The following is a 16,174-nucleotide window of genomic DNA, read 5'->3' on the forward strand; positions in this document are numbered from 1 at the left end:
TTTTACCCTACATGTATATGTCATGTCTACCGCACTTTCTGGATAGATAAGACAGATAGATTTATACTATTATAACTCATATCTCACATTATAAGGTGGGTGTATTCCCAGAAGAAGGTTCTTTAACTGATCTTGGCAAAGCCTTACATTGAACTCAAGATAAAAGTTCAATCCTGTCAGAAATTATTAAATAAATTCAGAGTTACAAATAAGATTGGTAAAAAGATAGCCATAAGAATTGTACAATTTTTGACGCCGAAATGACTAATTCGTCCGGAAAAAAGCACGGTCAGAAGACTTTCTTTATTTATGAAGTATTTCCGAGGTATGAAGCAATCGGGATTACAAAAATTGTATATGCGAATATAAAAATCGTACTGATAAGTAGAGATAAGCATTCATTTAAGCAATTTGAACTTATCCATTGCGCATATAAAAGGCTTAAATATTAAATTGTTTTTATTAAGTATCGAGACGTCTTCGAGAGTTAGTCCTTTAGTAAAGTGTGAATAATCAATTTCTTCCTTGTACAAAATGAGTAAAACCATAATATTTATCCTATTGGCCATGACGGCGCTGGCCAATGCCGCATTATTTGACCAAGTTATCGATAAAGAATGGCTAACCTTCGCCATGGAGCACCGTAAGAACTATAAGGATGCAGCTGAAGAGCAACTGCGCCACAAGATCTTCAAAGAGAACAGGATCAAGATTGCCGAGCACAATCGGCGATTCGCTAATGGAGAGGTGAGCTTCAAGATGGCTGTCAACGAGTATTCCGACTTGACGAGCCAGGAGTTCAGCGATCTGATGACCGGCCTCAACAATAGCGAGCTCGAAGAGATGAGGTAAATATACTATGCATTAATAGTGTTAAACTTACTTTAAATATTCTGAATTTCTTGATTCCAGGATTTTTGATCAGAGCTTGAATGGAAAGACCTTTATATCTCCAGATTACGTGACCCTGCCCGAATCAGTGGATTGGCGTTCCGAGGGAGCAGTGACCGGAGTCAAGAATCAAAAGAGTTGCGGCAGCTGTTGGGCCTTCTCCACCACAGGGTCTCTAGAGGGTCAGCATTTCCGCAAGACCGGAAACCTGGTCTCTCTCTCGGAGCAGAATCTTGTAGACTGCTCGGGGTCCTATGGAAATCAAGGTTGCAGCGGTGGCTTTATGACCTGGGCCTTCAAGTACATCAAGGACAATGGCGGCATCGACACCGAGGAGTCGTATCCCTACAAGGCCGTCAATGACAAGTGTAAATTCAACAGGGCCACGATTGGAGCTACTATCAACGGATTTGTGTCACTACCAATAGGCGACGAAAAAAACTGGCTGAGGCCATGGCCACCATCGGACCCATTTCGGTGGGCATACATGTCGTTTCCGGATCCTTCCAACACTACTCCTCAGGGGTCTACATCGAGGCGAAATGCGATTCTAGGATAATTAATCACGCTGTCCTTGCCGTTGGATACGGCACTGAGGGCGGCAAGGACTTTTGGCTGGTGAAGAACTCATGGGGAGATAGTTGGGGCGACAAAGGATACATCAAGATGCTGCGTAATGGGAGCAACCATTGCGGCATCTCATCGCTGGCCAGCTATCCAACGGTTTAGGTTATACATATTTCATACCAACTTTTATTTCATTACCTATGCATACCTTTAAAGAATTATTTGATCAATTATACATCAAATAAATTTGAATTGTTCATAGTTATTTTATTAGTTAATTTACGAGTTTTTCGTTTTCAAAAAATCGGAAATTATAAGGTCGTATCCGAAAACCTGGGATTTTATTTAACCAACAATATGTTTTCAAGAAGTTTTAATTTAAACGTAAAGGTCATGTAATATTTAAAAAAAAATTGAACTAGTTTGTGTTTAATTAAGGTTTGACTTAATTTTACACCAATCAAATTTTTAAAAACAGAATGATCTCCAGAAATTCAGAAATCCATAAAATCCGTACTCCCAGCATTATGCTTTGTTTTTCGCAGCTTTCGCTGAGCTTTCAGCTGAGTATTTGTACACAGCGTGTAGAAACCGAAGCAACCAACGAGCTTTTAACGCTGCGCTGAGCTACGCTGCCTACGTCGGCAGCAAAAAAAAATAATAAAAAAAAATTAAAACGAAAGTGAATCGGTTTTTTAACCGTTCGCGGATGACGTTTTTGGCGTCACATTTGCCGTTCGTAAAAAAAACCCGATTCGCCGAGTGAAGGAGACATTTCCGACCCTATAAAGTATATACATATATTCTTGATCAGAATCAACAGCCGAGTCGATCTAGCCATGTCCGTCTGTCCGTCTGTCCGTTTCTACGCAAACTAGTCCCTCAGTTTTAAAGCTATCTGAATGAAACTTTGCATATAGTCTTATATATACTCTCACTGCTATATGTATATGTCGGAACGGGCCGGATCGGACGACTATATCACATTTGCCATACAAATGTTTGATAAATTTTTAGAAAAAAATTATAACTTTGCTGTTTTTCAACATTTTTGCACCATTTTTTAGATATGTCCATTTTATATTATTTCTGAATTTTGGTAAAAATTTTATGGAAATCGAACGACTATATGATATAGCTGCCATAGGAACGATCCGGAAATTAATAGGAATAAAATTATAGCTTCGTTGTTTTTCAACGAATTTCTATTTACTCTGAGATTTAAGCTTTTTTTATTATTCTAAAATTTTGGTATAAATTTCATAAAAATCGGACAGCTATATCATATAGCTGCCATAGTAGCGATCGGTAAATGTATAAAATATATAAAGCTGGGAATGTAAAACTGTAACTGTCAAACTGTAAACATAATAAGTATAGGTAAAATGTAATGAAACTCTGTTTTGTGAGTGTTTTCAGCATTTAAATCTATAATATAAACATCGAAACCAATCTGCAAGGGTATACAAACTTCGGCGTGCCGAAGTTAGCTTCCTTTCTTGTTTTTTAATTGTTATCGCTTTGTCGAAATCTACTTACCAATTCACCTTTCCAATTCTTGTCACGAAAGAAAAGAACTTAAAATTTATTTCAAATGGCGGAAAGGAATCCTAAACGGATTAAGTTGGAGGCGGAACCTGCGGGACATCCGCCTGCTGCAACACCTAAACCTAGCATCCACCAAATGCGACGATCGGATTTAATTCAGGAAGTCATAGAGGAACGCAAGAAGAATGAACTCTTAGCCGTGAGCAAGGGCGTGCTAGAAGAGAACTTTAAACGGGATCTGGACGTGGTCCGCAAGGAGAATCAGGAGTTGACCGCCGAGAGGGATTCATTGCTGGAGCAGGTGCAGCAGGAGATGTCTAAAAGCGACGCACTGCACCAGAAATTGCTCGAGCCCTGCCAGACTTTTGAGCTTGTGGTCAACAATCAAAAGCTGACCATGGAGAGGGATTCCTTGCTGGAGCAGGTGCAGCAGGAGATGTCCAAGGGCGAGGCACTGCGCCAGCAGTTATTTGAGTACGAACAGTCGCAGCAATCCATCCTAGACTGCGTCATGCAACAAAATACTGCTCGGATCCAGGAGATGTCTCTGCAGATCGAGGAGATATCCCGTCAGAGTCAAGGTTTTCAGGACGAGATGCACGATTTAAAGAGACAGCTTGAAAATATCGTCGAAGAGAATACCTGCGCCATATGTCTCTCGCCGTGGGACGCCGAGGGAGACCATCGCCTTGTCTCGCTACGTTGTGGCCATATCTTTGGGAAAAATTGCATCCAGGAGCACTTGACGCGTTACACACAGTGCCCATACTGCATGGAAGAGGTTCGGTCCGGGGATACGCGAGACCTCTATGGCTGTAAAATTTTGTCAGTTCGACGCCAACAGGAGCAAACGTCTCAAGCAGTACAGGATGCTCCATCGGCACAACAGGCTTTGGTAGGACAGCCGGTTTCACATCCTTTAGAGTCGGCTCCGCGTCCTGTACAGCCGGCTCAACGTCCTGTACAGCCGGCTCCTCCAGTCCAGTGGGCTCCTCCAGTCCAGCCGGTTCCACGTCCAGTTCAGCCAGCTCCGGCAGTACAGATGGCTCAACGTCCTGTACAGCCGGCTCTTCCAGTCCAGCCTGTTCCTCAACAGGCTTACCAAGTACCACGCTATGGAGGTCAACAGGATTTCCCCTCCCACGGGCATCACTAGCTCCAGCTGCACAGCCGGCTTTACAGTACATCAACGTTATCCAGGTCAACAAGGAACTATTAAACCATTTAAATTTGAATCAGTTTTGACAATTTTGAAAATTTTTTAAATGTTTGAGTTATATTAAAATAAACAACGAAGTTATAATTTTTTTTTAAATTTCCCGATCGTTCCTATGGCAGCTATAAGATATAGTCGCCCGATTTTCATAAAATTAAAACCGAAAATCTGAAATAATGTAAATTGGCCATATCTCAAAAATGGTGTAAAAATGTTGAAAAACAGCCAAGTTATAATTTTTTTCTAAAAATTTATCGAACATTTGTATGGCAGCTATATGATATAGTCGTCCGATCCGGCCCGTTCCGACATATATAGCAGTGAGAGTATATAGAAGACTATAGAAGCGCGTTGGCTTTTGTATATGGGCATTTCCACAGAAAGGTCAACCGCGGCCAAAACACTAAAACTTCTCTAAAATTTTTTTTTTCCAACATAGTAACATTAGGAAAAGGCCAATTGATTAAATTTAAAGGGCTTTATCATATTCTAAAACAAATTTCGATATATTCGAATGCATATTCGCGCAAACATGATTTTTCATTATTTTGATGAAAAACATCATAAAAATGGACCTGTTTTCTTTTGTTAATTACATCCAAACCGAGGCATTATGCTTTGACTGTTGTTTACTAACATCACTAGAAGAATGCAAAAAGTCGAAATAAAATAGATATATGCTCTTCCAATTTACTTATAATAGTAAAAATTACATGCAAAGTATGATGAAAAAATATGTCGCGTGCGACATGTCGCGTGCGAATATGATTAAAATTAAATAAAAAATAAACTACGCTATATTTTTGCTTGTAAATTAAAGCATATGAAAGTGACATTATTGCATCATATTTTAAAATTTGTTTTATTAAAATAGTCCCTGCCGTTTCGTTGAAATCAGTGTTTAAACAGCTCGCCGCGAAAGTGACTTCTGTTTTTGTCGCGTGCGAATCCTTCAGTTTTTTTTAATTTTCTTAAAATTGAGCAAACTCTCAAAATCAACATTTGCACCAATTATAGTCCTAGGCAAGAGCTATAAGTTAACATTTATAAAAATAAAAAAAATTAAATGTATCATACTTTTTTTTTGATTTGAATGCGTACGAATGTCGCGTGCGACATTATGGAAATGCCCATATTCTATTATTGTTTGTTGAGTTATTTGCGATTTGAGTGCTCTACATTTTTGTTATAATCAACTTTATTTTTGTTATTAAATATATCTTAATTATTCAGGCCTGCTCCGGTAATCGAAAACGGCAAGATTTTTTCGTTTTTGAAAACGAGAAATTGGTGCTCCGGTAATCGAAAACGAAAGATTTTTTCGATTTGAAAAACGGGCACCATTTACTGGCCGGAATGAAAAGTAAATGGTTTTTTTTATATGAAATCAGATCTTATTTACATAAGGAAAAAAATATTTTACTCGGTGGTCTATTGATGTTTATTCCACACCACCACAGGATCATTCTGGCAGGTAGTTATTTTATAAAAAATGTATTTCTGACCCCTCCTCAGATTTGACAACAAAATTTTTGCCGTGTTCAACCAGTTTTCTCGTTTTGGCGATAGGTTGATAAGTTCACCGCAAAAAGTTATCGCCAAAGTTGCCATATTGTTGGTGGAACGAAACATCCAGTTAAAAATACTTATAAAATATAAATGAATACATTAATAACTTGAAAGGACCGCCACTTAAATAGTCAATATTAACCAAATAATTATTTGAGACCACCGGAATTAAAACTGTGAAAAGTGTGGCAGCATCTTAGGTGCCTAGATTTGCCTAACTCGACCATTTTTGGCCTTTTTCTGGCTTAAATAGAGGGCAATTGTACATATAAAAGGCAAAACTTTACGTTGTTTGCTTATTACCAACAACATAAGTTAGCTGCTTGAGCAGTTAGAAACGATGAGAAAACGAAACATTCCGATAGCAGAAATTTGCCCAAAACCGGAGCAGCTAAAAACGAAAACGGTTCGTTTTCGCCCAAAACGAAATCGAAAAAATTTTACGATTACCGGAGCAGGCCTGATTATTAACAATATTCTCCGTTTCAAACCTCAACGATCAGATATGTGCTCTCCCCCTCACGCGCGCTAACACTCGCTGCCCGTTGCCATTGGTCGTACCAGTTGCTCGTCGGCAGCGCTGTTCTCTGATTGGCTGGTGAACATTGAGGCCGCTCCCCGGCCACAAAGCCATTGGTAAGTCATCTCTGGCAAGTAGACGTGGCCAATACTGGTTGCGGCCAAGACGAGAGACGTTCGGCGTTTATGGTTGCAGTTGAGATTTCGCAAGGATACATAAAACTTTTATAATACAGAGGACATCTCTAAAGGATTATGACTTACTTTAAAACTGTAGTGGCCTTAAAAATATGTTTTTCCATCATATTCATCATAAAAACCATATTGTCAACAGTCTGAGCCCAAGGAACCGGTTTGGGAAGGCTTATGCGTGTTTTGAGCCAGAAAATGCCGTCGCTTCTCTGACAAAATCCATTAAACTGGCTCTAACGAAAAACCGAAATATTTTCAGGGCTCAAGGAAAAGCTTAATTAATGCTGTTAAAACTGTAGGTATTTCGAAAGTTACCTTAGCTATAATGCAAATTACTTGAGTCGTAATATGTTCTTATAAGTAAACTTCTCTACAAAACGAAAAACTAATTTTTACTATATTTTTATATTATAATTTTTTAATAATGAAAATATTATTTTGAATATGAATATGTTTTTTTTTTAAGTCTGAAAAAAACTTTTGAATTAACTTTTAAAATATTTAAAAAAGGCATAAGGGAAAATAATTTTTTATTTTATTTATTTTTTTTTTTTAATTTTAGAAAAATTATCAATTTTTGTAAATTTTCTTCATATTTTTAAATTTATAAGTACAATTAATTAAAGAAAATAGTTTAAAAATATTAACATCAAAGAAAAAGAAAATTGTCAATACATATTTACATTTTTGCAATGATAAGATATATTGGAAGTTAAGACCGCTTTTAATATACAAATTATAAAAATGTTATAAGACTGGACCTGAAAATGTGTGAAATATGCAGGAGAAAAAATAATGCTCTATGTTGGGGCCGATATAAAAACAGCAAGCCGGGGGAGCCCACCCGTCAAGTTTTCTTTTCAAACCTTAAACAATTTTATATTTATTTAGCATTTATTTTAATAACGTAATAAATCACTGGGCTTTATCACGAATCTAACGTCAGCTTACTTTTTCCTAACTGAAATATCATGGAAAAAGCTGATTCTGCCTGAAGGAACATTTTCAAAAAATATCAACTTCATTTTCCCTCCTTAAGAACCCTCATTTACACTGAATTGCACGTTAAGGATGGCTTTAAAGCTGCATAATTATGAACCAAATAAACCAAATTACATTCCCAAAAACGCTACCTGCCCATTCAGTTACCCCTGCTGCTTTTTTAACTCGTTTTTAATTTGAGCTTCCGACACAACACCCCCGAAATATTACGCACCGGCTTTATATTTTCAACCCGCCCGTGTCACAGTCAGGCACGGCATAGAGGCATAATTTTAAAGCCCTTATGTGGAGTACGGAACTCACCCCATCCGATACCGATACCGATACCCCGATGGCCCCCCTGCAGCCAATATAAATTCTTGTAATTTAATTTTGTTATTGCAAAAAAAAGAGGGAGAACGAGCACACACTCAGACACACATAATCCATTTGCAGAGATGTGATATTAAAAGGCAACACAGAGAGTGATGCTATCGGAGACCGCATCACAGCCCATTGAAGCTGAGCCAAGCTTCCTTTCCTTGCCTGGTCTTGCCTTGGACCAAGTCAAGTCAACCCTCGGAATAGCTGGGAAAATGCTCGGAATTCCAGAGCCGGGAGCAGGCAATAACAGCGGGGCACAGGCATAGCGCACAGCTCAGGAATATCGGTTTCTACGGACGGGGAATGACAAAATTTCGCCGCTGGCCTGTCACTGTATCGCCGCATCCGCATCTGTAGCTGTAGCTGTGGCTCTGTGCGTATCTGTATCTCGGATCTGTATCTGGTATCTTCCGCAGGAACAGGCGAATGAAGCCGCTCGTGGAGTGGGTATATATAAAAATACTTATATATATACTAATGTCATGGGTTTTCATATGGTTTTCGGTATAGGTTTTTTTTCGTATAAATGAAAACGTTTTATATATATAAAGAGGAGAAACTGCTATGTACTGCGATACAATTAGTTGGAAAGCCCCCGTTACGATTCGATGAAAAGGGAGGGTTGGTTGCTCTGCCAGGACTTCAGCTGGAATCTGGCAGGGATATTCGGGCTGAGGACTTCGGACTGCGGGCTGCGGGATGCGGGGTCCTCATCCTGTTTGGCTTGGCTCGGTGCGAACAAGGACCGAGCAAAGGCAAGGCGAACAAACTGAAAAATATGTACATAAAATGGAAATGAGAGGCTTTTGTGCGATGGGCGTTTCGGTATATAAATCGACACCGAAACAGAAACCGAAACCCAAGCCGAAAACCGAAAACCTTTCTCGAATTTAAAACCCTGAAAAACGCTCAAGTGATACGCCTACGCCGACGGAGGCAGAGCGAAATGAAGCTGTACACAGCGAATAATTCTTGTAGATTTAGTGCTTAACTAAAAGAAATAATTGGGATTAATTTAAATTTTAGTTTAGTTTAGTTTAGTTGTTTAAAAATACTTTATTTAATTAATATATTTCTGCGAATTATTAACTTTTTTCATTTATTAAAGTTATTTATATTTATTTGTTTTATTTTTTGAGTCTTTAGTAATAGTATTTTTAATATAATTTGAAAATATAAAAATGAAAAAATCTTTATAGCTTATTTATTTTATTAAAAATATATCAAAATCCTGCTAAGCTTGTAAATTTAAAAAGGTACTTTTTTATATTTGTCACGTTTTTAAGTGAAGATTTTATAAATTGGCCTAAATTCGTTGCAGTGTAGCTTCGTGAAAGATCTTATTTCGAGCAGTGTAGCCGTCAAGCGAAGATTTTAACGGCTATTCTTCCAATTCTAATTAGATTTTTTGGCGTCTAAAAATACGCTCTCTGGCGAGGGGGGCGGGGAAGTGATACAGTACATATTTCCTCATCTGCTGCGTGATAATTCAATTAGGAATGTGTGAATCAGCAACAACAACAAACAGTGAGCGGCACTGCAGCGCCGTTGCAGCGGAAATGCAGCGGAAAAGGGAGAAGGAGAGGGAGTGGAAGAAGAGAAAGAGCGAAGTAGAGGAAGAGAAAGAGGCCGAATAAAAACGGAATATGTGTGTGTGTGTTTCCTCAATAGAAATGCCGCAGCAAAGCGGACGAAGCAGCGTGGGGAGAAGGAGACGGCGAGGAAGGGAAAGGAGAAAGGAAAAGGAAAACCGAACCATGTCCATGTCCATTCCATGTTGCATGCAACCCTGTTCGTTTTTTTTCCATCGTGGATGTGGCAGGAACAGAAACTCGGCTCGCTGCTGTTGTTGTTGTTGCTGCTTTTGCCTTTGCCACGGCAACAATTTTGTGTGCATGTATGTATCTATGTGTGTATTTGTGTGCTGGTACATAAAAATAGCGGTCGAGGCAGCCCCGACGCCAGCAGAAGCAGCGACGCCAGCAGCAGATACAGAGGCGCAGGCACAAGCAAAAGCAGAGGCGCAGAGGCAGAGGCGGTGGTGCGGTGGAGGGGGTACCATGGGCACTATGTGCGCAGCTTGTGCGCCTCGAAAATACATATTTCAGCATGAAGCATGGGCATGGGACATTGAGTGCCGACGACACTGGCGGCGCAGCAAAGGGGATTACTTGAAGAGGGCTTAACGAAACATGATAAAACTTATAATTGTATTGGGAGTATCATATCCCTATTTTTGTATCAGATGGCAAACAGTGTGAATCCTTACCTGCTGAATTTCTCCCTTACCACCTACAAAAAATGGCATGACATTTTAAGAGCACCACTTAAAAAACTACATAAAAAATTAGGAAAATAGCAGATTAAGCTCCCATCGAAGTGATATGAAGTATATACATTCGTATTTTTAACAAACAAGTTGTACAAATTTCGAAGCCCAACTCATAGCCTCGAAACCCCCTTTGGTAACTACGCCCTTGAACTTGGTATCTTGTATCTTGCAGTTCGCTGTGCATACACAACCACATGCGAGTATGTACAATGTATGTACATCATTCTGTACGTATGTTGTTGCTTGCGAGCATGTACCTAAGAATTGAATGTGTGCTTCTGTACTATGTACTCAAGTGTGCGATAGTGTCGAGGACGTTAACGTTACCGTCCTCGACAAAAAACAACAACAACGACTGGCTCAGTGGCCAGAGTTCGGCAAACGGTCGCATTACCAATTTAAATTCCCGTCCAATGTACGCACGTAACGTAACGAAAGCAGCGCAGCTGAAAGAGTATTTAATGAGCGTTGCCAGCCCAACGAAAATTTCATTCCCTTGTTGTTGTTTCCACCAAATGCAGGCTATGTATAAGTGTGTGTCTGCTATGTACTTAGGGCTGTGTGCGCTATCAAATTAGGTTCATTTGGCAGTACGGCTGCCGCTGCTGAACGCTGCTTCTGCCGCTCCAGTGGCCAAAATCACCCTTCTCGCTGCTCCTTCGCAATCGCTTTTTGTTGTTCTTTCACGTCAAGTGGGCGGGCGAGTGTGTGTGTGTGTGTGTGTGTTTGCGAGCGTGCTTATCGCCTATGTAAACCGCACGGCTCACTGGCTGCGCGCTGCTTTCGTTACTGCCTTGGTCGCAGCCTTCGTCACTGCGGTTACCGCTTTTTCTATATATTGTACATAATGCCAGGCATCACTCGCCTCGCCTGAGTGGTTCACATAGTCGACATCTCCGTCTCACCCCTCGCAAAAACACCCCTTCGAGCTGCTGCGGCATGCTGATAATTCAATAAGCAGAGCCAGGCTAGAGCCAGAGCTATAGCCACGGCCCAAGAAGCCCAAGAAGGAAATTTGGTGAGGCCCAGGTTGATGAGCCGCCGCACGCCGCCTGCTCCTGCGTAAATACAGTCCAACTTCCTCAACTGGAACCCAACAGCTGTCAAAGAAAAAAACAAGACATTACAATACAAAATGTTAAAGGAAGAAGTTCTTATACAAAAAATTGTAGTCCCACTTTTTTTAACTAAAAAAAAAAAGGTTTCAGAGGGGTTAGAGTTACACAAATAAGTCTTAGTCTTTCTTAATTTAAAAAAAAAAACAATAATTAAAAAATAATATTTAAAGAAGGAGAAATAAAACAAAAGGAAGGGTATAAAAAACATGTAACGTTTTTCAGGGTGACATCATATTTAAATAAAAATTTTTTTAATTAATTAATTTAATTTAATTTAAAAAATTTAATTTTTTTTAAAGGCTCATACTGAAAACTAATAAAAATAAATCAAAAGAAAAAAATATTAGGGGAAATAGAAAAATACACAAATATAAAACTGTGCATACAAAATTATACATTTTTTGTAAATATTTAATTTTGTTTATTAAATTTTATTACAGTTTTATATTAAGCTCCCTAAAACAAGTGCAATATAAAATCGAAAGGCCCTCATCAATAATTTATTAACGCTAACTAATAAAGATGCCTTTAAACACCAGAAACATAGATTTAGATAGCTTAAGCTTGCCTCCAATTAAAGTTTTTTGTAAGTAAACCATTTTCGAAGCTTAAAATAAAAACTATATGAAAAAAATAGGTAAAGGGAAAATCAATAAAGTTTATATTTGGATAAGTATAAAAAAAGGGTTTAGAGAGATAATTATACTTTTGAAATCAACAATGATATTTGTTAAAGGATATCTTTTAAAATCAATGCTTCCACAAAATTAAATAAATATATATATACAGTAAAAATTAATATTAGTTGTTTATAATATTCTTCGATTAGATGATTAGAAAACAAAACCCTAGACTTCTTGCTGCAACTATCAGTATCAAGGAATAAACCCCCTAATTCCCTCCAAATTACATTAAATTCGACCTGGACAAAGTCCTCCGGTTATGAGGGAAGCTGTAATGCAAGAACCACAAGTTCGAGTACGAGTGCAAGTACTTGCTGAACTCCGTGCGGCTGTTGTTTGCCTTATTCCTTGCGCTTGTGTGGACTCTCAACCACGCCACTCGACATCATTATGGCCAAAGGGAATGGAAGTGGGATTCGGAATGGTGATGTAAATGAACAGAAATGGGAATGGGAAAGAACCCACTCACTCAGTCGCTCAGCTTGCAAATAGCAATGTCATGCAGCTGTCTCAGCATCAGCTTCTGCGCCAAGCTCCCCAAAACCCAACTCACCCGATCCCGGGGATCCACACAGAGAGCGCCACCCAGGCGACAGGGCAACGGTGGCAACTTCATTTGCAATGCAAACAGCAAAAACAGCCGAGTGAAGGAGCTCGCTTCAGTTGTGTAATCAACTAATTACAACAGCCACCAAAGCTGGCGCCATTAGGCCAAAAGTACCAGCCGCCGCCTCCTCCGCCCGTCGACCATCGGCTCATTTGTCTTGCCAAAGTGACTTTTAAACATTTGCCAACTTGGCCAACAGCGGAACGCAAAGCAAATCGAATAAACCGAACGGAAAAGCCGCCAAATCGCAATCCACGCCAGTTCGGGACAATGGAATAGCCCTGCGCCAGTCAAATCAATCAATGGGCCTTCTTCAGTTCTCTTCCAGATCCACTCAGTGGTAAACCTCCTCCCCCGAAATTATTCTTATTGCTCTCACGCTTCCCTGAATTGAGGCACTGAGGGAAAAGGGGCTTTTTATAAAGCTCAATATTTCGTAAATTAGCGAAGGGAATATAATTTTAACAATGTCTTATACTATAGAGTTTATAGATGTGGATTTGTAGGTTTCTTAGGTTTGTTTTTAAGTTTTATCTTATGTAATCAATTTTCATCTCATCATATGTTCTTATATTTACCCTTGTTTTATTATCAAAACTATGATATCTTTTCTTGAGTCTCTCAAATAAAGACTTGGGAATTATAAACAAAAATAAAATATACGAACTACAAATACAAATTTACCAAGAGCATTTATTATATGAATCAGAGACTGTACAATATAGATTTTATCTCATTTCAATTCAAACTATATTTAAAAATTATAATCAAAAGAGATTTTAATTCTCTTCTCACATGAAATTATTTTCCAACAAAATTATAGCTCGTCATATAATGTCTTATATCAACCTTGAATATGTATTAGATCTTAGAAATCTATTTTTAGATCTCCAGAATCTTGGGAATACTTGGGAATTATAGAGTAAATTAATATATAGGTATATATATATATACTAAATTATTATAATTATAGAGCGGAAGGCCTCGGTAGCCATTGCTCTTTAACCTTTGTTAACTTTTTAGTTTTTAACTATTAGTTAGCATTAAATAAATAAATATTATAATTATACAAAAATGCATTACCTGATCTCAAAAGAACCCCTTTTTCCCACAGTGCAGTTATTATTCCTGTTTCCGGTTCAGGATTTTCGTTGATTTCGCCTTGTCTTTGAGTCCGCCAAAGAACTGCGGCGTCTCCATGACGCAACGTGCCTTCTGCCCTCCACCGCTGGTAAATTGATACTTTTTTTCGTTTTTGGGATTCGCATTTTTTTGTCAGGGCAAAGTAAATGAAAAAATGCGAAAGGAACCAAGGGAGCGGACCGGGACGGGACGGGACAACTTGAGATGCGAGCTGGTAGCCGGCGAGAGATACCCATCCATATTCATAATGGCACACTAATTGGATCTTAATTCTGGCATTTTATTTGATTACAACGGACCGAATTATGTCTGATGAATTGAATTATGGAGTGACGGCTAACACAGATCACGAAAAGTGTTGGCGACATTGACACTTGCTAAATAAATTTGCGAAATTATGCAATTAAAAAACGTAAAGAGAAAAAGGGGGACCCCCTTGTAAATTATACATTTCCTCTTCCAGGAAGTAAATTAATATCAATCTAAGCCATAAATTGTCTCATTTTTCTAATTTTCCAGTATCCATATTCATCCGCCGCCAGACCGCTGGCCAACTGTTTCTGATTAATGAATTCAGATTGAATTACACGGAGCGCAACCTGTATTGGAATAGTTTCCTATTTTCCTCCCCGACCCAGCCAGCTTTCCCGGCGCACTCATGGAAACGAAAGCAGAGAGGGGGGAAATGTGGCCAAGTCCTACTGCTTTAATTGATTTGGAAACAAAAGTTTTGCCTGGAAAAAAAGTTTTTCCTTTGCTACAACGGTCATTTGTGTACAGGCCCTTAAACAGCAATTTATGTGCTTAGCATTCGTTACCTAATGCCGATAAATTAGCCAAGGCTACAGGGACAAGTTCAAGTGCTCGACAGATGAAATTTAATTAGCAATCACACGGCTGTCCAAAGATTGTGTTGCTTGCAAGTAGCTGATGGATGGATGATCGATGGATGCCACTTAACCAGATGATTGAGTTCGTAGAGTCGAGCTTGTTAGTGGAGCAATAACGAAATGTTTGATCTATTTGCAAGGGTATCAAACAAAAGCATCTTTAGCGAGGTAAAATAAATTTAATGATTGCATATTTCTGACTAGTGTTTTTTTATAATAAGTTATATTCTAGCTTAGGCACTAGGAACATAATACAATAAATACAAATTCAATTCCAAATATGTCTGACTTAAATTTCGAGACGATTAATTGTTATATTAACCAAAAATAAATAACAAATTATTTTGTATTATTATTTTTTCTGATTATATAATCAGAAGAGCGAAATAATGATCTCATTATGTGAAGGTGGGCAACGAAGAAGATATAAAATGCTTGAAAATTATTGCCCAACGATGTGAATATTTTGTGATTGTACCCTTCAAAAAACAGGATTTTAAGCAAAGCAAATTTAATTAATAAATTTTTAAGAAAACTATAAAAAAAATGTATATACGAATTTCAGAAAAATCATGATGAAAACATATATATGTAATATAATAGAAAATACCAAGAAGATTATAATATGTTGGACTAAATTTATAAAAAAGAGTCTATAATAAATAAAGGTAATATCAAGTCACGAATTATATGTATCTAGCCTTATCAATTTCAATGTATGCTCTAAATTTCTTAAATTTAATTAAAAACAGAAAGGTAATTGTAATTCCTATACAACATTCCACAAAATAATCAGCTTATTTTGTCCTAGAAAAATCTGTGATCCCAAATTCAATAATTCCATTAAGCGCATAATCAATATTCTGCCACCACTTATTTTACCGCCCCTTGTGCTGTTAATCTAGCCAAGTGTGAATTTAATTATGCCCTTGGGCCCAGGACCAACATACAGGAACCACAAAACGCTATACGGCGTAAGGTTGTCGCAATGAATTGCGCAAAATTTCCCAAAACTGCCTGGCAAATTGCCAAAGAGACAATTTAGATGAAGCAGAGCCGTCTGAACTGGATTAACTCATTTAAATACAGTGGTAAAAGCTTTCCGTTAACTTCCAAGATAAGGGGAGTAGAATTCTTTGGGGTGAGAGCCGCAGAATGTGCCTGAAAGATTTATGGGCAATGTTCGAATCGACTGCTTTAATTGAACGGCAAGTGATCGGATTTATGGGTCTTTTTTTCAAGTCACTAATTGATTGAAAAGCTTGTGAGCAGAAAATCACTATAAAATATTCAATTAAAATCAATTCATTGGAATGCTAAGCCTTCAGGAATTTTACGCCCTTCATCAGTTATTTTTTGGCTTATTAGAGTCCTGGGTCTTTTACTCGAAAACTTGAAAACTTTTCGCCATTTAATGAACTTAATGTATTTTAATTAACTTAATAAATTTCAGAACTTCTATAAAACAACTTTTACAAAATTGTTTTAACAACAAAATATTAACGAATTAAAAGAGTTGCTTATAACCAGAGTT

General features: G+C 38.1%; 1 protein-coding gene and 1 pseudogene across 1 annotated transcript; both read left to right on the top strand.

Annotated features, from left to right (window-relative positions):
• Positions 1-483: 483 nt before the first annotated feature.
• On the top strand, positions 484-1,620 carry LOC108080939 (cathepsin L1-like; annotated as a pseudogene).
• A 1,432-nt stretch (positions 1,621-3,052) lies between these two features.
• LOC138928374 (E3 ubiquitin-protein ligase RNF8-like) lies at positions 3,053-4,280 on the top strand. The gene has a single exon (XM_070285435.1). The coding sequence runs from the start codon at positions 3,053-3,055 to the stop codon at positions 4,160-4,162; it is 1,110 nt and encodes a 369-aa protein (XP_070141536.1). The 3' UTR covers positions 4,163-4,280.
• The last annotated feature ends 11,894 nt before the right edge of the window (positions 4,281-16,174 follow it).

Source organism: Drosophila kikkawai, chromosome 2L (assembly GCF_030179895.1).
Source record: "Drosophila kikkawai strain 14028-0561.14 chromosome 2L, DkikHiC1v2, whole genome shotgun sequence".
NCBI classification, from domain to species: domain Eukaryota; kingdom Metazoa; phylum Arthropoda; class Insecta; order Diptera; family Drosophilidae; genus Drosophila; species Drosophila kikkawai.

What these genes read in the sequence shown, in the direction of transcription:
- LOC138928374 (XM_070285435.1), top strand. Translation starts at nt 3,053, where the DNA reads ATGGCGGAAAGGAATCCTAAACGGATTAAGTTGGAGGCGGAACCTGCG.